Here is an 18,706-nt window from a genome sequence, read left to right on the forward strand (position 1 = left end):
CAAGTTCGTTTGATTTTTTGCAATTTTTTCTTTGTATAATGTAAAATAATTTATTATATATTTTTTTTCTGTTACTGGTGTTGCCAAGAGTGGAATTTAAAATTTGCCACGCTAAAGTCTTGGTGTCAGACCCTGACCGTTTATACGCCCCATAACCAATCTCTGTTCTTCTGACTTCTAACAACATTTACCCGAGCATTAGCAGAATAAATTCAACAATATATGTTATTTGTCAATAAAAGCAGCATTAAAAATAGCGTAAAACAAGAAATGCATCCAAACCTCACTAAAATAACAATAAAAATACATCACAAGTTGATCAAAACATTGATACTAAACAGTACGAAGTCACTTATCGTGGCTGAAACATTTTGAAATATATTTCTAAAAACACATTTAAAACAAATCAGTCTCAGTTTAAATGCGATTCAATGTTTTTAAATTTGCTTTGAAAGGATATTTTATGCAAAAAATGTGGTTCAATTTACTGGTTAGTGCTGTCATTGCAGTGGGGGTTGGATATTACTGGTTGAATTATGTGAAAAAAGGACCGATTTATGAAAGTGACAAGAAGTTGAATGGAAAGACCGTTCTTATCACTGGTTAGTACTTGACACTGCTCGATAACTCGACTAGCTGTGGCGGTCAATATTGAAATATTCAGGTGGAAACTGCGGGATGGGAAGATTGTTGGCGATGGATCTTGCCAAGAGAGGAGCTCGTGTTGTCATCGCATCGAGGAATTTGAAGAAATCAAACAAAGTTAAAGATGAAATTATTAAAGAAAGCGGCAACCGTGAGGTATGTGATGTCTATTATTATCACGATGAAGTCGAGAATAAATTTAAACTTGTGTTTAGGTTCGAGCAATGCAAGTTGATCTCGAAGATTTTGATTCTGTGAGAAAATTTGCAAAAGAATTTGATGAAAGCGAAAAATATCTCGATTATCTTCTCAACAATGCAGGTGATTATGATTCAATAATCTTTTGATTTTCAATAAACTTTCATTTTAAACGAACACAACGTAACCTCGTAAAATGTTCATCTACATTTGGCTATGCAGGTATGGTACTGGAGGGCATGACCAAATATGGAATAAATCGCATTTTTGTCGTCAACTACTTCTCTCGTTTCCTCCTCACCAACCTGCTCCTGGATAAGATGAAGAAGCAAAGTGCTGAGAGACCGGTCCGGATCATCAACCTCATATCGGATATGTACAAGTCAGAGCTCGCCAACATATATGCATATATATCTATATAACACATATACATACATATTTACACACATAATATACGACATAACTATTACCGATGAATGGTATGTTGTAATACATACATATGCACTGAGAAGTTAAACATATACATAGCAAGCAACTTGAGCGTATTCTCAATGAATGCTTTGTAATAGCTGGTATTGGAATATGATGTCATGTATTCTTAATTAGATATGTAGACTTCGACGAATCTGACATGACCAGGGACTCCAGTGGCTTCATGGGCCCTTTCCTTATGTACGGCAAAGCTGATCTTGCTGACGTCCGATTTATACAGAACCTCACTCGTAAGCTGAAGGGTTATGACGTCACAGCTCAGCTTTTTAATCCAGGTAGGAGCCGTGTGAGGTCAAATAAGTTCATAGGTTAAAAAACGTGTTTTCTTAAGCGATGTTATAGCGTTAGCGAGTTCAAAAAGTCTTCAAAAAATGACCAAATATGCTGAACTCATTCGGCCAAAAATGATTAAGAGATTAAAGCTACCTGTATGGCACAACCGCTTTGTTTATAATTGTCGCTCCATTCGCTCCCAGACAGCCAGCAAAGCAGGCTTCGCTTCCTGACAGGCGCACGATCCTTGCGACCATGCATAGCTTGTATATGTCCGGAACTTAATTTTCACAACCGGCTACAGCCATCAAAGCAGACTGCAACGCCTCAAGAAAGGAGATGCCGCAAACTTAAGTTGTATCAGCCCCAAACTCTCCCACATTTATAACCTAACAATCACGTTATCCAAGCTGGCTGAAGCTGACGGTCTGGCAAACTAAGCAACGAAAATGATCTTTGCCCTTTGCCGGGACATGATTTTATTATTGGCTTTCAAAAACCAATCGGCCACACCTTAAACCACTGCGCGAAAGCTTGCATATGACGCCGCATCCATGAGCCGACTGGTGGTTTTAACCCAGAGCTAGTTGCCTTAATATGCGCACTGCCCCGCTATTGCCGACCATATGACAAAGGAAAGTATAGTGTTTGTCTTCAACCAATCATTTACAGAAAAATGAACAATAATTACTCATTAAAATCTGATCTTTTACAGAAAATCTGTAAAAATCGATTCAAATCGATTTCAAATGCACGCAGCTTTGGCAAGCAGGGCTTGATCCATGACCAATCATCGTTGGATTTAAGTCGTTCAAAGACTTTCTCCAACCTGAGAATAAATATTCCTTTGCAAAGCCAAATATTTTCAACTCACTAAACTACTTGTCAATATTTGCAGGATATATCATGTCCGAGGGACTTTCTACGTATTATTCTTTCAAAGCGCGAATGTTATCCCATGTTTTGATATTTCTTATGGGGCAGTAAGTTTATTTTGGAATAGCTGCAGCATAATCTTGCCTTACACCAATTTTATTAATTCATTAAAACATTTTGATCTTTTCGAAACGAACCTAAATTGAAAGTGCGCTTGTGGGCATTGTTTTAAGGCAAAGTTTCATTTTGGTTGAATTTTACAAAATTCTTTTCTCCCAGGGACGCCTACCACGGCTACCAACCCTACCTTAAGCTTGTTCTCGATGACTCCTTGGTGAAATACAAGGGAAGCTTCTTTAATACCTGGAACCAGGAAAAATGGCTGCCACACGCCACGAAAGAAAGCGCCTGGGAGCCACTGATGAGAAAAAGCTTGGAAGTCACAGGCTTGTCGTCGACATAAATTATCGAATGAATCAGCATCGACGAAAACAACTTTCAATGAAAGCGATCGATGCTTGCATATTCTCATATATTCCAGAACTGTTGTATGTGGTCATATTCTATAATGCTGAATGTATGCTAGAACAATGGACCAGTATTGGTGGAAGTAATACAGGATGTATTGACATGAGACGCATTTTATTATATTCTAGAACAAAAATAAAGTTCCATAATTTTTGGAGTTTATCTTGTACTAAACAAGAATGTTTAAGTTTCGAATTACGCAGACATTATCAGTTTGTCAACATTTTTAAACTTTCGCTTTGGTGACGTTTCAAAACTTTGAAACTTTTTGAATTTACTGAAATTGAAAAAAACTTTGATCTTGTCCCAAATAGCTCAATTATAACAAGTTTCTGATTTTACCAATCCGAAATTATCGCGTTACCGACAATTACTTTAATGAACAATAGAATTTTACTTTTAAGAAATTAACTAAACTATAAACGAAAAATTCATGTTTTCAAATTTCAGTGTTTCTGTCAATTTGATTCACTGCCTTAACTCAACATTGAGGCCATTTACATTTGGAAACCGAGTTCGTTTGCGATGAAAATTAGAAATATGTTTATTCGGTTTAACTTACGCACAATATAATACAGCACCAAACTGCATCCATTAAAAATTCTTTCCTCATATTGTAAGTTAAGTTAATCGGCGAACACATTAGTGCTCAGTGACCTTCAGTGTCTCTTAGTCCGTGTAAAATGTAGAATAAAAACTTGTGTAGTGATGTGAGGAGCAAACGATTGATTGATTAAGAAGTGCGAGGTTGTCCTAACGTCTGACACATTTACTACAACTAGGATGTGAGATAAAAACTGGGATTGTGAGGACAACTGCAGCACAGTGGTATGACGATGAGGGAATTCCGTGGATGGTTTTTACGATAACCTGTTATTTTATTTTTATAAGATTGTGGAATTAGGGATGTTGTACTGTACATATATGTTTATAAATTTGTTTAGTGAAGCTCGAAGACTTGTAAAAAACATGTGCTAGAAATGTTACTTAGCCCATACTCCGCAGACTACATACATACCACTACCAAACCACAATAAATTGCTAAACCAATAAACCACTATCTCTAACAACAAGTTGTCTGACCTTTGTACGTTGCCCAAAGTTTAGAACTAAACCTTGTGTCGTAATTCATAAGTTCTTATAGTCTCATTTATTTTTATTACTCGAGTTGACAAAAATAATTTACGTCCATTGGAATGTTTTTTTTTCTGATTTTGTTAAAGAAGAGATTTTAAAATTTGACAGCTGTCCATCAATCCTAATGATTGACACTGGTTTAAAATATCATTTTCGATCAGTGACGTCACTTCGGATAAGGTGAATGACATGTTTACTGGATTTTTATTGGTCGTCCGCAAAGTATTTACGACCTTTTTACATTCCAAGAAACTGAGCAATTGAAATTTGGAATTGGTGGGATTATTTCTTCAACAACTTCCTGTGTACTTAATAGCTGCATCCATCAAAGGTGTTACCCCTCGCTTATGCGTTCTTTCAACCGTATAAATGAAATCGTTGCACACTTTGAAATTCAGCGAAAGTGTCACCAAGTAGGCTACGGTAGTGACATGTATAAGAAGTTTTATATTTAAGTAAGTAACTGCAAACGACATTGTTGTAGATTACTACTGGTGTCGTTCTTTTATCATGGGCCCGGCGACTTGAATGTGTTCTGATGATAAAACAAGTTTTTGAGTTGAAGTGAACAAGTAAATGTTGAATAGAATAATGTGAAGTTGATAAGTAGACTCTTGCCTTGCTCACGACATGTAAATTACTTACTTACTTACTTACTCACTTACTAAATTTCCAGTTTGTGAAAATTACTGACAAGTAAATCTTCGCCAGAGTTTGCTGCGGAGGTGAAGGGTCATGTCACGTCAGAAGTTGTCATTTGTTGTGGGTTCAGTTAAATTGTAAAACAACTTGTGGACTTCCTTGCTGATGTGTCAAATAAAAGCATAAAAGGCCTCAGTAGTTTGTTGGATGTCAATCAACTTACGAAGTGATGCTTTTATGCTTGTGCTTTCTGCTTGATGCTTTTACCGTGACGTAGGTGAAGGATAGATGCTGTAAACTCAAGGCAAAGAATATTTGAACCTACTCTAGCATCCAAGTTGCTTCTAGTGGCTTTAATACACAGATTGTTCAAAGAGGATACTAGCTTCGTATGTAGTTGAAAAACTTGTTCTATTACACTGGACAACAATTTACAACTTTTTTTATTCCTCGCTCATTTCAAGTTTACCTAGACTAATTTTGCAATGCTGAATCCAAATCTGGTCTTAGATTTTTTCTAACACGTCACGTTTTTGAGATATGATATATGCTCACGACAACCCATAACTGTGATTTTGGCTAATTTTGGCTGAGCAGAACAAAACATTACATGTAATCAACCCAGTAATTTCTATTGAAAATAACAGCATTATCATACTGCACAATTTAACACAACCCAGGATAATTAAATCAGACAAAAATAACATTATATTCCCTCAAAAGTGCTTTCTACACTTGCTCTTTCGAGCATGTTCAGTGTCAGTTTCACGCTGAAGAAACCAGCAGTAGTCCCCCATCATGTTTGGGTTAAATCGAGCTCTATACCGCGATTCCATCACAGAGATGTCTTGGTGAAATCTTTCCCCATGCTCGTCGCTCACATCACCCAGGTTTAGCGGGGAAAATTCCAAGTGTTAATAAAGAAAATGCAGTTTAACCGACATTCTGCAGCCCATTTCGCGGTATGATTCCAGCAAATTGTCCACTAGTTCCGAGTAATTTTCTGCCCTGTAGTTCCCAAGAAAATTTTGTACAATCTGTACAAATGCATTCCAGGCTTTTAATTCAATTGAATTAAGCTTGGATGGAAATACTGGGTCACGGATCAAATCACGTATTTGGGGGCCAACAAATATCCCAGCTCTCAGTTTAGTATCACTTAGTATTGCACCAAATTTTTCTTTTATATGTAGGAATCCATCTCCATTGACATCCATTGCCTTCACAAATTGTTTGATCAGGCCAAGTTTGATATGAAGTGGTGGCAAGTACACTTTGCTCGGATCAATTAGGGGTTGGCACTTAACATTACATCTTCCAACAATGTAGTCCGTTCTCATTGGCCATTCAGTTGTGTCATAGTGGTTTGCATCTTCTCGACTGTCCCACAAACAGAGAAAGCACATATGCTTGGTGTAACCCAACTGCAATCCGAGCAAAAGTGACACAACTTTAAGGTCTCCACATATGTTCCAGTTATAAGCCCGGTAATTAATGACCCGTAAATACCTCCCCCCCCCCCCCTCTATAGTCATGGCCAAGAACATTCAAGAATGCATTAATTGTCAAAAGATAGAACATTGCATTTTCAAAATAATGTCAATATTAATCTTACATAATATGCATTGTGACAGAATATGACCAACAATTCGCTGGAAAATAAAATTGCACAATCCCTTGTACTGTAGCACCTTATAATATAGTGCCAATCAATGCAAAATCCGAATTTCGTGAATTTTCATATCTTGAAAACCTGACGTGATAGACCAATTCTGATTTCAGATTTGGAATCAGCGTCCCAAAGTTAGTCTAGGCAGTATATTTTCATTTGAGGAATAATTTTGATGTTGTCTAGTGTTATTCAATATTACTACTGTATGTACTGTATGAGCATAACTTGATGATGTTTTTGGATTCATGACGAAACTTGTAATTGACCGGGATATATACCTATATATATATACATACCTTGACTATATTGCATGATATCTATACAGCGTAACAATTAACATACCAACACCTGAAATGCGTATTCACCTGACTAAAAGGCATCGTTGATCAGAAGATTGATCGTTGATCATTGCTTTGACTGGCTTTATTTTTTATAGAATATTGTATAGAGTGCATGTGCCAATAAAGAACTTGTTTTAACCGGTTGAACACTTTTGGAAAATATTTCTTGCCCAGCTTGCAACGTGTTTTTCCTTTTTAACTACAGGTTGAAGAATCTCGCAGTCTTACAATTTTACCGGGAATTAATAATTAAATTTGAGGGTTGCTTTGGGGCGAAACTAAATATTTCTGGGCAACGAGTATTTCTCAGACAGATTTGAGCCGATTGTTTCGTTTCATTCGTTTTTGTCAACTCACGATTGTGTCTGAATGTGACATCATAATGCACAATTACTAACTTATTGTGAATTATTGTCTCGCCATCTTGTGACAAATTTTTCATAATTTAAATTCCGCATAAAACTAATAAATTCAAACAATTGACAAAGAAATTCATAAGTCATAACATATCTTGACATTGTTCAATGCAATCAAATTTAAAATTTCATTCAAGTAACTTCGTTGTTGGTTGATTTCTCGATAAAACAACGGTAATCCCAACCGCTGTGTGGCAGTGTTGAGCATATTCCATTATTACGTCATATCTTGTCAACAGCTCCAGTTTTCCTTATATGACAGAATGTCCACCTGGTTAAATTGGTTTATACGATTTAGTATTCATCAACCATCCTCGGTAAGTTAGAACAAAGCATACAGTTTTCAAAAACATTTTAGCATTGATGAAGTCACAATCGCATCTCACCTTTCTTCAAACGATGGAACATGCTTGTGAATATATTTTGTCGCCAAATTTTTGTCAAGTTTCGCAATTTCTTTTTTGAAACTTTCGGTCAAGTCTTTGTTTGATGACGCACCTACCTATAGTGACATCATAAGTGACGTTATATGATAAAACCAACGGAATGTCATAGCGTAAGATAAGAGAGATATAAAACGTCACAGTTACGTCATACGTGCGTCATAATGTATCCGCTATCATTGGTTACTTTCAAGCAGAGTTCATAAACGTCACGAAAAAATCCCCAGATTGAGTGGTTGACGTCAGAGAAAAAAACTTGCGACTTCTAAATAAAAAGTTACGTCAAATTTGTCCTCGCTCCTCCTCCATTAAACTTTGTGTTGTCATATTTGACGTCACCTTGTCTTTGTTTGGTCCACTCTTTTCTTCTATGGGAATGTCGGTGATGTCACTGATGACGTAATCAAACTTTCTCCCTTCCTTCACATAGTGACGTAACAATTCGATGCAATCGCCGATGATTATCTGCAGAAGATTCGAGAAAATTAGATAAGAATTGTTTTCATGATGTTCTGCTCCTTACCCACCTGGTAGTTCTCACCCTTGTAACTATCCAAGGATTCCCCGCAGCACCCCCTTAGATGGGTCCTGCAACCCCTAATAACTACGTCATCAATCTCAACCATCGTCACCATCGCAGGAGATTGTCGGAGAAGTTGATTTAGCGCAGCTGGAGGAGTGGGAAGTCAGTTACTTATTCTCTTTCTTTATCTTACGTCATAATTGCTCTTACCCCCGTCTCCTCCTCCCAGGATGAGGATTGTCTGATCGTCGAAGCGGAACCCCTCGTCCAATCCGATCAAAGTTCTCGTGTATACGTCGTCATTCTCCGAGAGATCTTCAACACACGTAAAAAAATTTACCATTGTAGCGCACATTTCGAGCAAAATTGGAATTTTAGCGCACATTTTAAGGAAGAATTTTGCCATTTCAGCGCACAATACTTACTCACGAGTCCATCAAGCAGCAGTAGATTGCCGTATTCTTCAGAACGCGCGATGGTGACTTGCTGGTAATCGCTTCTCTCATCGAACAAGATCTCCGCGTAATCATCTTCTGCTATTCGTCCGTCTCCGAGCTCTGAATATTGCCATATCTCTCTTCCTCGCTGTAGCGGAGTCGTTCTGATAGAAACAGAATGCTTTTAAAAATGCCATTGAGTGGTCATCAGGTATAAAGAAAGCTCACCTCTTGATGGCGCAAAGTGGCAGAACATCTTCCAGCTCGTTTTGTATATTTTTTGCCAACTAAATATGAAAATGATAAATTTTACAATGAAAACTTTACGTTTGTAAGTGCTTTATGACGTCACTCACGAGTCGATGTTTTGTGACGTCATGATCAATAGACATCTCATTAAAATCGATGGTTATAAAATGATCTGCAATTGTGACGAGGGCAGTGGTTCTAAAACAACAACCAGGCCAGATCACTTATCCTTAAACCCAATACTCATACTAGCGTCAAAGTTAATGCATCGCATATTTTTATGGGAACACTCACTTCGGATCACCTTCGTTTTGAAGGAAGCACATTGAAGGTAATTCTTCAACCGTGGATACTACCGAACGTGAAAACTTGTGACGTTCTAAAACACTTTCAATTTTCCTCCAAATTTCAACGAAAAATTCTGCTCGAACAACATTAATAAACATCACATAACACATAACTATCATAACATAACATCGATAAATTGTCTATCATTGTTCCTTTATTGTCACCAAATCACTTTTATTACGTTTTATTCACGTCATATAGCAAATTACCCGGTTGGTCTTTGAAACGAATTTCAAACAATGTTGTAAACACCAACATGATTGCAGATGACAGCTTAATAAAGACAGGTTTGTGGGCAAATTATCACCTGAAACACATCCGCTGTTTAATTCTCAACCTTGCTATAACTTACGCAATGGTCAACGCATGGGGCTGTTTGATACAGTTTCGTCTCCTCATCTTTGTTTCCACATATTTCTGCTAATCTAGATAGACTCTATAATCTAATAAACCTGTGTATTACGTCATCAAGACGATGACTCTTAATTTTTTCTGCCTGCGCAACAGACCGTGTCACTGTGACGTTGTAATGACGTTATCTGATTGATGTGAATTATGTCAGATTAAAAGATCAAAAAATTTCCCTTAAGTACAAACTTGATACGGTCTTTATGACGCAACAATAAAGCTATTGTTAACAATAAGAGACAAACTCTGGTCAACGATTGGTTGCTACGATGCCGACAGATCTATTCATTCGTTCTTTTGAGGGTTGGATAGTCGAAGGTAATTTAAAGCCGTTGCTACCTTTGGTTGAATTACAAGGACTTGAAAGTTGACTGCGATGATTTCTCGCCATCACCTTTCAATTCTAGATCTCGTTGATTCGACTTCTCGCTGGGATTGGTCGAATCGATGCTTGAGAAATGAGACTTCGATATTTCCAAGTAATCATTGTACGACAACGACTTAACCATTAGCTACTACACACAGCTGCTTTCCCTGATTATCTGCGCTCTTTTTAAACCAAGTCACTGTGACGACGAACTGTTCGGAAATCGGAATCATTGTCTGTACAAAACCTGAAACAGCGAAACGTCCATTGTGACATCACAAAAATGTCATTTCGCTTACCCATTTCCGCAGTAGCACAATAGGGGAAACACCTACTTGACTTCAGTCGAGAATTAAAATAATGGGACAGGATTCATTCAATGCTCTTTATGTTTTGGCTACAAACAAAAGCCGATGCATTGACCAATCAAATCTTTCCAGCAGTGTCACGTCACTGTGCAACGAAACAACCAAAGCTTTCCTCATCAACAGTTCGCCGCGACATAGCATTAAATTATGACGACATAATTGCCCTTAAAACGTGAAATAAAATATTGATCCAATATTTTAAAGTTCAAAAATCAATGGAAGGTCATTTGAGTTAATTGCTGCTCTGACGTGGATTTGTCATGAACTTCAGCTTAACTTGTGATCTGCGTTTATTGCTACTTCGCCCAAATAAGCAATTGTTTTGTAACCATGACGCAACAGCAGCATAACCATAAATACACCGAACCAAGAAGCAATTAAGGACCTCCACGTGACTGAAGATGCGGTAAAGTGCACCACCAAGCGGTTCTAATCCTTGGATGCGGCGCTTGTGAGTCCTTTCGCGCGGAGGAAGGCGTCTTGCTGCGGGTCTCGTTTCAAGAATGATCTCAGCATCTCGTTCGCGTCGATGGAGCCTCCTGGTTTCAGAATCTTCTCACGATAATCCTTGCCCACCTCTCCACTCATCACACCTTCCGCTTTGAACCTGGATCACATCACGGGTCATTTCACGAAATCACGAATCATTTCACGAATTCAAATATTATTTCACAAAATCACGAATCATTTCATGAATTCAAATATCATTTCACAAAATCACGAATCATTTCATGAATTCAAATATTATTTCACGAAATCACGAATCATTTCATAAATTCAAAATTTTTTTCACAAAATCGAGAATTATTTTATGAAAGCGACCTTCAATGAATGACCATGGTAAGCACTCGCCTTGTGTAGAACATGTCGAAGCAGAACACCTCACTCCACAGATAGCCGTAGTACTGGGCGTCATAGCCGCCTGCGAGGTGGCCGAATGTTGCCGGCATGCAAGTCCCGGGACTCGCCGGGATCTTCAAAAGCTCATCACAGGCGTCCGCATAAACCTGAACAACAACCTCCTAATATCTACACACATTGTGACCTCACATGCATGTCAGAGTTGTATGGTGACGTCTTAAATTACCTGACAGACGTCGGCCTGATCTCTGGTGTGGATGTTGAGATCGAGAGTTCCGAGAGTGATTTGTCGAAGGTAGAAGACTCCAGTGTTGGCGTTTCGAGATTTTACCAACAGCTCGATCATATGACTCGGCAATTCGCTGCCGTTCTGGGAAGAAATGCTGAGTCAGCAGAGAAGTTTTTTATCTCAACTCATCATCAAAGCTTCATTTATGACGTCAATACCTTGTAGTGCTTCGACATCTTTCTCAGTGGCTCCTCCTCCCAGCACCAGTTTTCGAGCATCTGTGACGGCGCTTCCACGAAATCCCGCTCCACGTTCGTTCCGCTGAACATGGCGTACTCTGCCTACCAGCAACAAACTTAATATTTGAGCAGATATCAAGTTGAAACCAGCAGCTATAAACACAACGTGTGAATGAAACAACCTGCGCGCAGATCTGATGCATCACGTGACCAAACTCGTGAAAGAAGGTTTCGACCTCGTCGTGGGTTAGCAGTGACGTGGCGTCTTCAGTCGGTTTTGTGAAATTTGCCACCATCGCTGCCACGGCTGCAACGACCAAGATAAAACAACGCAGAGCAAAAAGGAATAAGGAACTCTGTGGTCATTCTATACCAGCCGGACACGATGTAACCTTCTTGATCATTCACTCACCGAGCTGCCTGCTCCCATCTGCCTTCAAGCAACCGGGAACCAAACCGAAGCAAGCTGCGTGTCCGTACTTGCCCTCCCGCGGATGAAGATCGAGGAAGAAGTGCCCGAGAAGATCCTCACTTTCTGCGTCTCTGACCTCATAAAGGGTGACATCATCATGCCAGATGTGCGGGTTTTCAACCTTCTCGTACCTGGTCACCCATCCGTAGTCAAGTCAAGTCCTTTTATGACATCACAATAAATATTTGTAATTCCTCTCGCTCACTTTAATCCGAGCAAATCCTGGTAAATCTCGAGCAATCCCACTGTGACGACATCTAGTGGAAAGTATTCTTTTAGTTTGTTGTGGTCGATTGAGTATTTTTGCTCCTCGATCTTTGTCATGTAATACCTGGAGCAAAGATGTGGTTTGAGATGAAGAGGAAGAATCTCATGGAATTATCTCAGATACGAACCTGAGGTCCCACATATTAATCTTTCCATCGAATTCCTCTCCGGAGATTTTTGTCTCTTCCTCTTTAATTCTCAACATTTCTTCAAGATCCGCATCACCAAGAGGCTTCAGTTTGCCTACACAGAATATTATAATATTATAGCATGTGAGTAGACGGTACCACAATTATTATTCTCAGGTTGGGGAAAGTCTTTGCACAACTTAAACCCGACAATGATTCCTCATCATTCCAGCCCCAGTTACCAGACTTGCCCTTTGTGCAAGTTCCGATAGATTTACATTTTCAATTTGCTCCTTTTTCTGCTTTTGATTAATTTTAGAAAATATCATAGTAATGGTGAAACTGGTGAATCTTCATCACAGAAATGATCTGATCCAAGGATTCTTACTTGCAAGTGATGAGGAAAATTCCCGAACGTTGTCTGGATGTTTTGCCATCCTCATGTCGTGGATGAATGCTGCATGGTTCTCGAATCCCAACAACTTTGCCTTCTCTGCTCTCAGTCGAACCAACTCGGACAATATCGCCGTGTTCTCCTGTAAACAGATTTCATTATTACATCACAGTTGGTGAAAACGGGAAAAATGTAACGGGCTTTAGGTGGAACTTCTACGTTGCAACAAAAACGATAAACCAAATTATTTCTCACTTTCTTGCATCGGCTGTTGAAGGCGTATTCCATCACTTTCCTCGTATTCGAGACGGAACACTTTTTCATCAGAGGAAAATAATGAGGGTATTTCAACGTCACTTTGTGTTTGCCCTGGTCACTTTTCTCCAAAGATTTAATAAAATCTGAGCAAACAAAAGCTTTTAGTTTACAGCCGTTCAATGCTTTGTTCATTCATTTAACGACCACCATGGATCAACACTCATCTCACCTTCAGGTAGACCCTGCAGTTCTGTTCCACTGAACTCAAACGTTTCGTTTTCCTCGTTCAAATTTTTCTGGAAATCGATTCCAATTTCGGAAATTCGTTTTTTGATTGTCTGTTGAAAGAATTAGAAATAAGCTTGTGTGTGAGAGATAAATGTCATGATTGTTTATGACGTCATAAAGCAATGGTTTACTTTGATTTTTTCCTGAATGTCTTTTTCAAGATGAAGTCCATTTCTTCTTCCCAACTTAATCATCCTTTCAATTAGTCTTCTTCCTTCAGTGGAACACTTTAAATCTGGGATTTGACTCACGACCACAACCCTGAAAATTTAAAACCCTCTTCATTAGTCATCGTTTGAAGTGACATCATCAACGAAGAAACTTGATGATGGGATTTAATGAACCTGTCGTAGATATCTTGTCTCATGCCCAATTCAACTTCAAAATCCGACAATTTTTTATCGGAAGTGGTGCTGGCATCTCGGAGTTCTTTGCGTGGGTGAATATGCTGGTAGAAATCCAGGTTGTTCCTGAAATATCGACATTTATCAAGAATTGAATGAACAACAGAGGGAACAACGTTTGACAAAATGTTGACCTTTCAACAGCAAATGAACAATCTGAGTCAGCAATGGGTTTAATTGTGTTGTCATAATTGACTTCGTCTAGCCGGATGTTTCCAACTTTATCATGTACAGCTCTGGTCACATCAATCAACTCCTCTGTTCTTGCCGAAATTTCATTGGCCGAACAATCCCAGTTCTGTCCTTGCAATGCTTCAGGCATCTTCGCTGATTGGTTAATAAAAGCAGCGGGAATGTTATAAACCAACCAAGGCGCTTTGCTATTTCTTGAATTAGATATTGTCAGTCCTATGAGACAGATGCGCTGGTTATTTATCACAAACTTACAAATATTGACACAAAAGTATTTCAAGGAATGTTCATCACAGAAACTGCAACCCCATATTTGAAATAAACTTATCACATGTGTGGAAAAAGTCTGCAGTCTTACTTAAGACCTCAATTTAGAAATATATTGCTGGACAGCCCAATAAATACCATTTATTCTAGTATGCAAAGTACGACATTAAGATAGGTTATAAAACTTTGAAAACAATTCAATATTTCATATAAATATTACTAATATGGTAACTGGCATTGTGGACACGTGAAGCATTTAAAATTAGTTCAATAATTAAGGCGCATAATTAGGAACAAAAATGCACGTTATAAAGAGCAAGTCAAATGCAACTTGTAATTATAGTCGCTTGATCAATTATTTCTGGCGGTTAATTCCTTTTAGTAATAAAATGCCAGAATTATTCAATCATTTACAGTAGTTTCCTGATTTCACAAAATACTTGGCAAAGCATGAAACACTGGTGATCAAGACCGACCTCTATTAATATAGCACTAAGTAGATTATGACATAACAATACAGAATTGAACGGAGGTAAGATTTCACACCACCTTCTTAGAACAACACATGAAGATTATAGAACGCAAGTGTGAAAACGATTATGTGTTCAATTCAGGTTTACCTTTGAACTGTCTTGATGAAATTAAAGTGGGCAGACAGCTTTTGTGTAAGTTTGATGGCGCATTCACTTTATAAAAAATGCAAGCTGGCCTTAAGATATGTTTGCACCACCGATACATACTGATACTACCTGAAAAAATTCAATACTTTACACAATTTGCAACATTTCTTGCTGTTGATAAAAGACCTGCAAACCTTGACATATTCATTGCAAGTAATGCACAGTGGGATTGGGTCAAAAGCAGCACAAATTTAACACAAAAACTTCAACTAGTACCAATGCATGATAAATTTTGTAAGCAGCAAAGCTATTCTTGCAACAATATACTTGGTTTGCAAGTATAGAGCTGAGTGTTGGTTTGTAAATTTTAGTACATATTAGATAAGTGCATAGTGATATAAAAATAGCACAAAGACAACACAGTCTGACTGCTGAAAGGATAAATAAACATATGATTACATTCAAAGTCAACTATTACAGATTCATAACTATTTATAATTGAGTCACAGATATAAAAAGGAGTAACATGCCTCTATAGGCAATAAAAAAACACAGCAACATGGTGTGTGGTAAGTAAGTTGCTGTGACATATAAGATATCGATGCTTATAACACAAACATTACATTGAAATTATGATATCGACATCGATGACATTGAAATTCTTCATAAACAAATAAAAACACTGAATAACAAATAGACTTCACAGGGGACGTTCGAAGAAATGTTGAGCCAAGCACTTCAAACTTGCATAATGACTCGCTTTAGTACGACGACAGGATAACGCCTGCTCCCCAACCAAAGTGGAATGACAGACTTTCGTGTGGAAGATGTGCACCAGGTCTTCCTGCTTCCACCTCTTCACATCGAGACCGTATCTGAGGAGGGAGAGATACATCCTGATGTCTTCCTCCCCCCATCCCTCAATCGTTAAATCAAATCCTCCAGCCTTTAAAAAATCCAACTTATACATACATGCTATACCAAAGCCAAAATCTCGCCAGAATCCTCGATTTTCCTTCAGTAGCAAAGGCGTCTGCTTTATGATGTTCTTTCCATCATTTCCCCCACGATTGCTATCCCGGACTTTAGGGACCATTTTAAAAAGAGTCAAATCGTTTCTGCTTGTGTCGTCCATGCAGAGTCTATCAGGGTCATATTGGCTAAACGGTATTGGGTACCAGACCGTTCTATTCAACTCAACATTGTTCCTGCACTGAGACACCAATTGTTCTGTCACAATCATGTCTATGTCCATGAAGAATAGGATGTCGTCAGACTCGGCAACGAGAGATCCAAGTTGCATCCCAGCTCCTCGAGAGAATTTATGATTATCGCCGTTGGCAACATGATATTGCAGAAGATCAGGGCCGTAGAGCTTTTGGTAACTTTTGAGAAGATGCAGAGCTGCTCGATTTAAGCCGAGTTCATCGTCATTGTCGTTATTTCCAAATAAAATCACAACTAAGAGAACCCGACTCGATTTTGATTCACGGTTTCGTAGAAATTCTGATTCGTACCTGGACATGAATTGTTCAAGAGCTTGATATCGGCCGAGCAGAGGAATCACAAAGACAACACGATCGGCTGAAACTGGTTTATGGCACATCGCACTCTCAGCTACTTCCGTTCCAGTTTTAAAATCTTTACTTGAAAGTGATTTATCGAAATCACTTTCTTTGCAGATTAACGAGTCTGGAAGATCAGAAGTCTTGAGAAAAGATTTCAATTTTCGAGACAAACCACCGAGGCCATTTTCAGAAAGAAAGATAAGACCAAAAGAAGCCTGTGCCAAGGTGAAGCAGTAGCGCAGCTTTCCACCAGCGTAAGTTCTGTGTGTGGTGGCCAGAATTAAGCCTTCCCCTGACGCCACTTTCAAATATCCATGAACAAACTGTGATTCCTTCCCAAATCCTGGACAGGATTTCTGATGATTGTAACTTTCAATTTCAAAGAGATAACGCAACAGAGCTGCTTGCTCATGCTCTGAGTGACCCCGCATTGGAATGATGCTGTCTGGTTGGTGACGGTAATATTTATCCCACTCAATCCAAGCATCGTGGGAATAAAGACTGATTAATTTTGGCATCGATGGCAGCCATGGAACATTATTTAGCCACAACTTGTCATGATTTTCAAACGTGGCATCGTCATCACTTTGCATGGTTTCATGATCACTTCCCAGAAGTAGTGGCAAGTCTGGCAAAGATTTTGGTATAAGATTAATTATGTTTTTGGCATTTAGCAAAGCCATCATGCTTTTAACCTCGTGACTATATCTTGTTGTTTTGTTGAGCAAATCATGGATCTTATATTTTAACGCCCGTTGATGTAATTGATAAATGAGACTTTCTGTTTTGACAGCATGGAAAGTGATTGTTTTTTTGAATCGATGGTGACCCACTTCTGACATAATAACATTCACTACGTCGCCAGTTTTCTTGTCATACTGCTGATAAAAAAAGTCCAGCACTTCCCAAGCGATAGGGATGGTGGCGCTCTTGATGTGCTTCCACACACATCGCCCAACTTCCACATCCTCATGAGGAGAGAACATGTGCTGGATGCAGTAACTCAGTCGAGACCGCAAGATCTTCAACAAACCTCGACTAAAAATCATCCCAGGGCCTCCCATCAAGTAAAACATCCCTCTTTCCATCCCGTCGTCTTCGTCGATCCCGAAGCCGGGTGATCCGAGGAACACCGGTGCGCTGCTGTTTAACTTATTAAGGAGCGACGATAAATGTGAGAAGTCGATATACACGTCATCATCAACTCTCAGGAACCAATCGTAATCGTCAATATGATTATCAAACATATGACGAATCATCATGAAACATTTCTTTTGCGGTGGATATGCCGTGTCATCAACTGACGGCAAAGTTACAATAGAGAAATCCAACCCTGGCGGTACTGAAAGAACTGAAGAATTGGCGTGCGCAAAAACCTCTACCTTCCAACCTCCTTTCTGCATCCAGGTATCAATGGCACGTTGTACGCGATTATCCACGAACTTCTCGGCGGACATCATTCCGATGTAAATATTGGATGCTGGGGGGACAAGCGTGGTGTGCCTTCTCCCACTAAACCCCCCAAATGACCTAACAGCGTTATCAGATTGTCGGCAACCCTTGCTACCGCCAAACATTTGCACCTGCACGTAACTCAAGAACATTCCGCAAAAATAACTCACAACAAAATATAACAAGTTACGTAGAGCAGGTGTTTTCCGTTTCATAGCGTGACGAAGGTTCATTTCCTCTGCTATTAATTTGGGATTTAAAGAGCTTAATCTTTCATGCTTTAAAATACAACTTTCTTCCAAGATTCTCCCCACGAAGTTAAAAGTGAACCACTTTCTCCTGCACAACGCCAAAGTCCAATTAGTCCATACAAAACGCTTTGTGGTTGTGGCATCATATTTGTTTCCCCTAAACGAAGTGGCCCAAAATTAATCATGCGTATCCCAAACTGAAATCATTTTTCTGTGAGTAATTAACTCAACCCTGACAAATCCATCATGTGATTTTAAATCCTATTACGCCATTTTAATATATTTCAAATTAAGTTCTCTTTAAAAGAATTTGCGCTACAGCCACAAACAGTTCAAAGCTTTTCGATCGTTGGTTGTTTAGATATGTTTGTTTTTGAAAAATTATAAATACAGTAAATACCAAGTTCGTGAAACTGGAGATACTGATTAGTGACCGGTAACACTGATGTTTCG

The 18,706-nt window shown here is 38.8% G+C and overlaps 4 protein-coding genes across 4 annotated transcripts; 1 reads left to right on the forward strand and 3 right to left on the reverse strand.

Moving 5' to 3' along the window:
• Positions 1-438: 438 nt before the first annotated feature.
• LOC143461339 (dehydrogenase/reductase SDR family member 13-like) lies at positions 439-3,311 on the forward strand. The gene is made up of 7 exons (XM_076959235.1): positions 439-602; positions 665-801; positions 861-966; positions 1,066-1,225; positions 1,450-1,610; positions 2,507-2,591; positions 2,764-3,311. The coding sequence occupies exons 1-7, from the start codon at positions 464-466 to the stop codon at positions 2,945-2,947; spliced, it is 972 nt and encodes a 323-aa protein (XP_076815350.1). The 5' UTR covers positions 439-463; the 3' UTR covers positions 2,948-3,311.
• Positions 3,312-6,963: 3,652 nt separating this feature from the next.
• Positions 6,964-9,576, reverse strand: LOC143461334 (spermine synthase-like). The gene is made up of 11 exons (XM_076959230.1): positions 9,430-9,576; positions 9,167-9,293; positions 8,980-9,070; positions 8,852-8,910; positions 8,612-8,787; positions 8,397-8,501; positions 8,191-8,333; positions 8,003-8,128; positions 7,818-7,928; positions 7,607-7,722; positions 6,964-7,491 (listed from the first exon to the last, which is right to left on the reverse strand). The coding sequence occupies exons 1-11, from the start codon at positions 9,476-9,478 to the stop codon at positions 7,443-7,445; spliced, it is 1,152 nt and encodes a 383-aa protein (XP_076815345.1). The 5' UTR covers positions 9,479-9,576; the 3' UTR covers positions 6,964-7,442.
• Positions 9,577-10,635: 1,059 nt separating this feature from the next.
• On the reverse strand, positions 10,636-15,258 carry LOC143459346 (thimet oligopeptidase-like). Its single transcript, XM_076956449.1, has 15 exons — positions 14,983-15,258; positions 14,038-14,311; positions 13,844-13,969; positions 13,631-13,760; positions 13,441-13,549; positions 13,209-13,354; positions 12,948-13,095; positions 12,560-12,674; positions 12,370-12,495; positions 12,105-12,295; positions 11,875-11,999; positions 11,672-11,794; positions 11,451-11,594; positions 11,216-11,370; positions 10,636-10,970 (listed from the first exon to the last, which is right to left on the reverse strand). Exons 1-15 carry the CDS (start codon positions 15,098-15,100, stop codon positions 10,793-10,795), a joined length of 2,208 nt encoding a protein of 735 aa, XP_076812564.1. The 5' UTR covers positions 15,101-15,258; the 3' UTR covers positions 10,636-10,792.
• Positions 14,312-18,357, reverse strand: LOC143459345 (chondroitin sulfate synthase 1-like). The gene has a single exon (XM_076956448.1). The coding sequence runs from the start codon at positions 18,233-18,235 to the stop codon at positions 15,683-15,685; it is 2,553 nt and encodes an 850-aa protein (XP_076812563.1). The 5' UTR covers positions 18,236-18,357; the 3' UTR covers positions 14,312-15,682.
• Positions 18,358-18,706: the final 349 nt, after the last annotated feature.

Source organism: Clavelina lepadiformis, chromosome 5 (assembly GCF_947623445.1).
Source record: "Clavelina lepadiformis chromosome 5, kaClaLepa1.1, whole genome shotgun sequence".
NCBI lineage: Eukaryota > Metazoa > Chordata > Ascidiacea > Aplousobranchia > Clavelinidae > Clavelina > Clavelina lepadiformis.

Coding starts and splice junctions, on each gene's coding strand:
- LOC143459346 (XM_076956449.1), bottom strand. CDS start 15,100: ATGTATCGGTGGTGCAAACATATCTTAAGGCCAGCTTGCATTTTTTAT. Junction 12,296..12,369: donor CAGGATTTGCTCGGATTAAA/GTGAGCGAGAGG, acceptor ATGGGTGACCAG/GTACGAGAAGGTTGAAAACC. Junction 10,971..11,215: donor TTCGACATGTTCTACACAAG/GCGAGTGCTTAC, acceptor GATGTGATCCAG/GTTCAAAGCGGAAGGTGTGA.
- LOC143459345 (XM_076956448.1), bottom strand. CDS start 18,235: ATGAACCTTCGTCACGCTATGAAACGGAAAACACCTGCTCTACGTAAC.
- LOC143461334 (XM_076959230.1), bottom strand. CDS start 9,478: ATGTTGGTGTTTACAACATTGTTTGAAATTCGTTTCAAAGACCAACCG. Junction 9,071..9,166: donor CAAAACGAAGGTGATCCGAA/GTGAGTGTTCCC, acceptor TTGTTGTTTTAG/AACCACTGCCCTCGTCACAA. Junction 8,502..8,611: donor GCTGCTTGATGGACTCGTGA/GTAAGTATTGTG, acceptor CGTGTGTTGAAG/ATCTCTCGGAGAATGACGAC.
- LOC143461339 (XM_076959235.1), top strand. CDS start 464: ATGCAAAAAATGTGGTTCAATTTACTGGTTAGTGCTGTCATTGCAGTG. Junction 967..1,065: donor TTATCTTCTCAACAATGCAG/GTGATTATGATT, acceptor TTGGCTATGCAG/GTATGGTACTGGAGGGCATG. Junction 1,611..2,506: donor AGCTCAGCTTTTTAATCCAG/GTAGGAGCCGTG, acceptor CAATATTTGCAG/GATATATCATGTCCGAGGGA.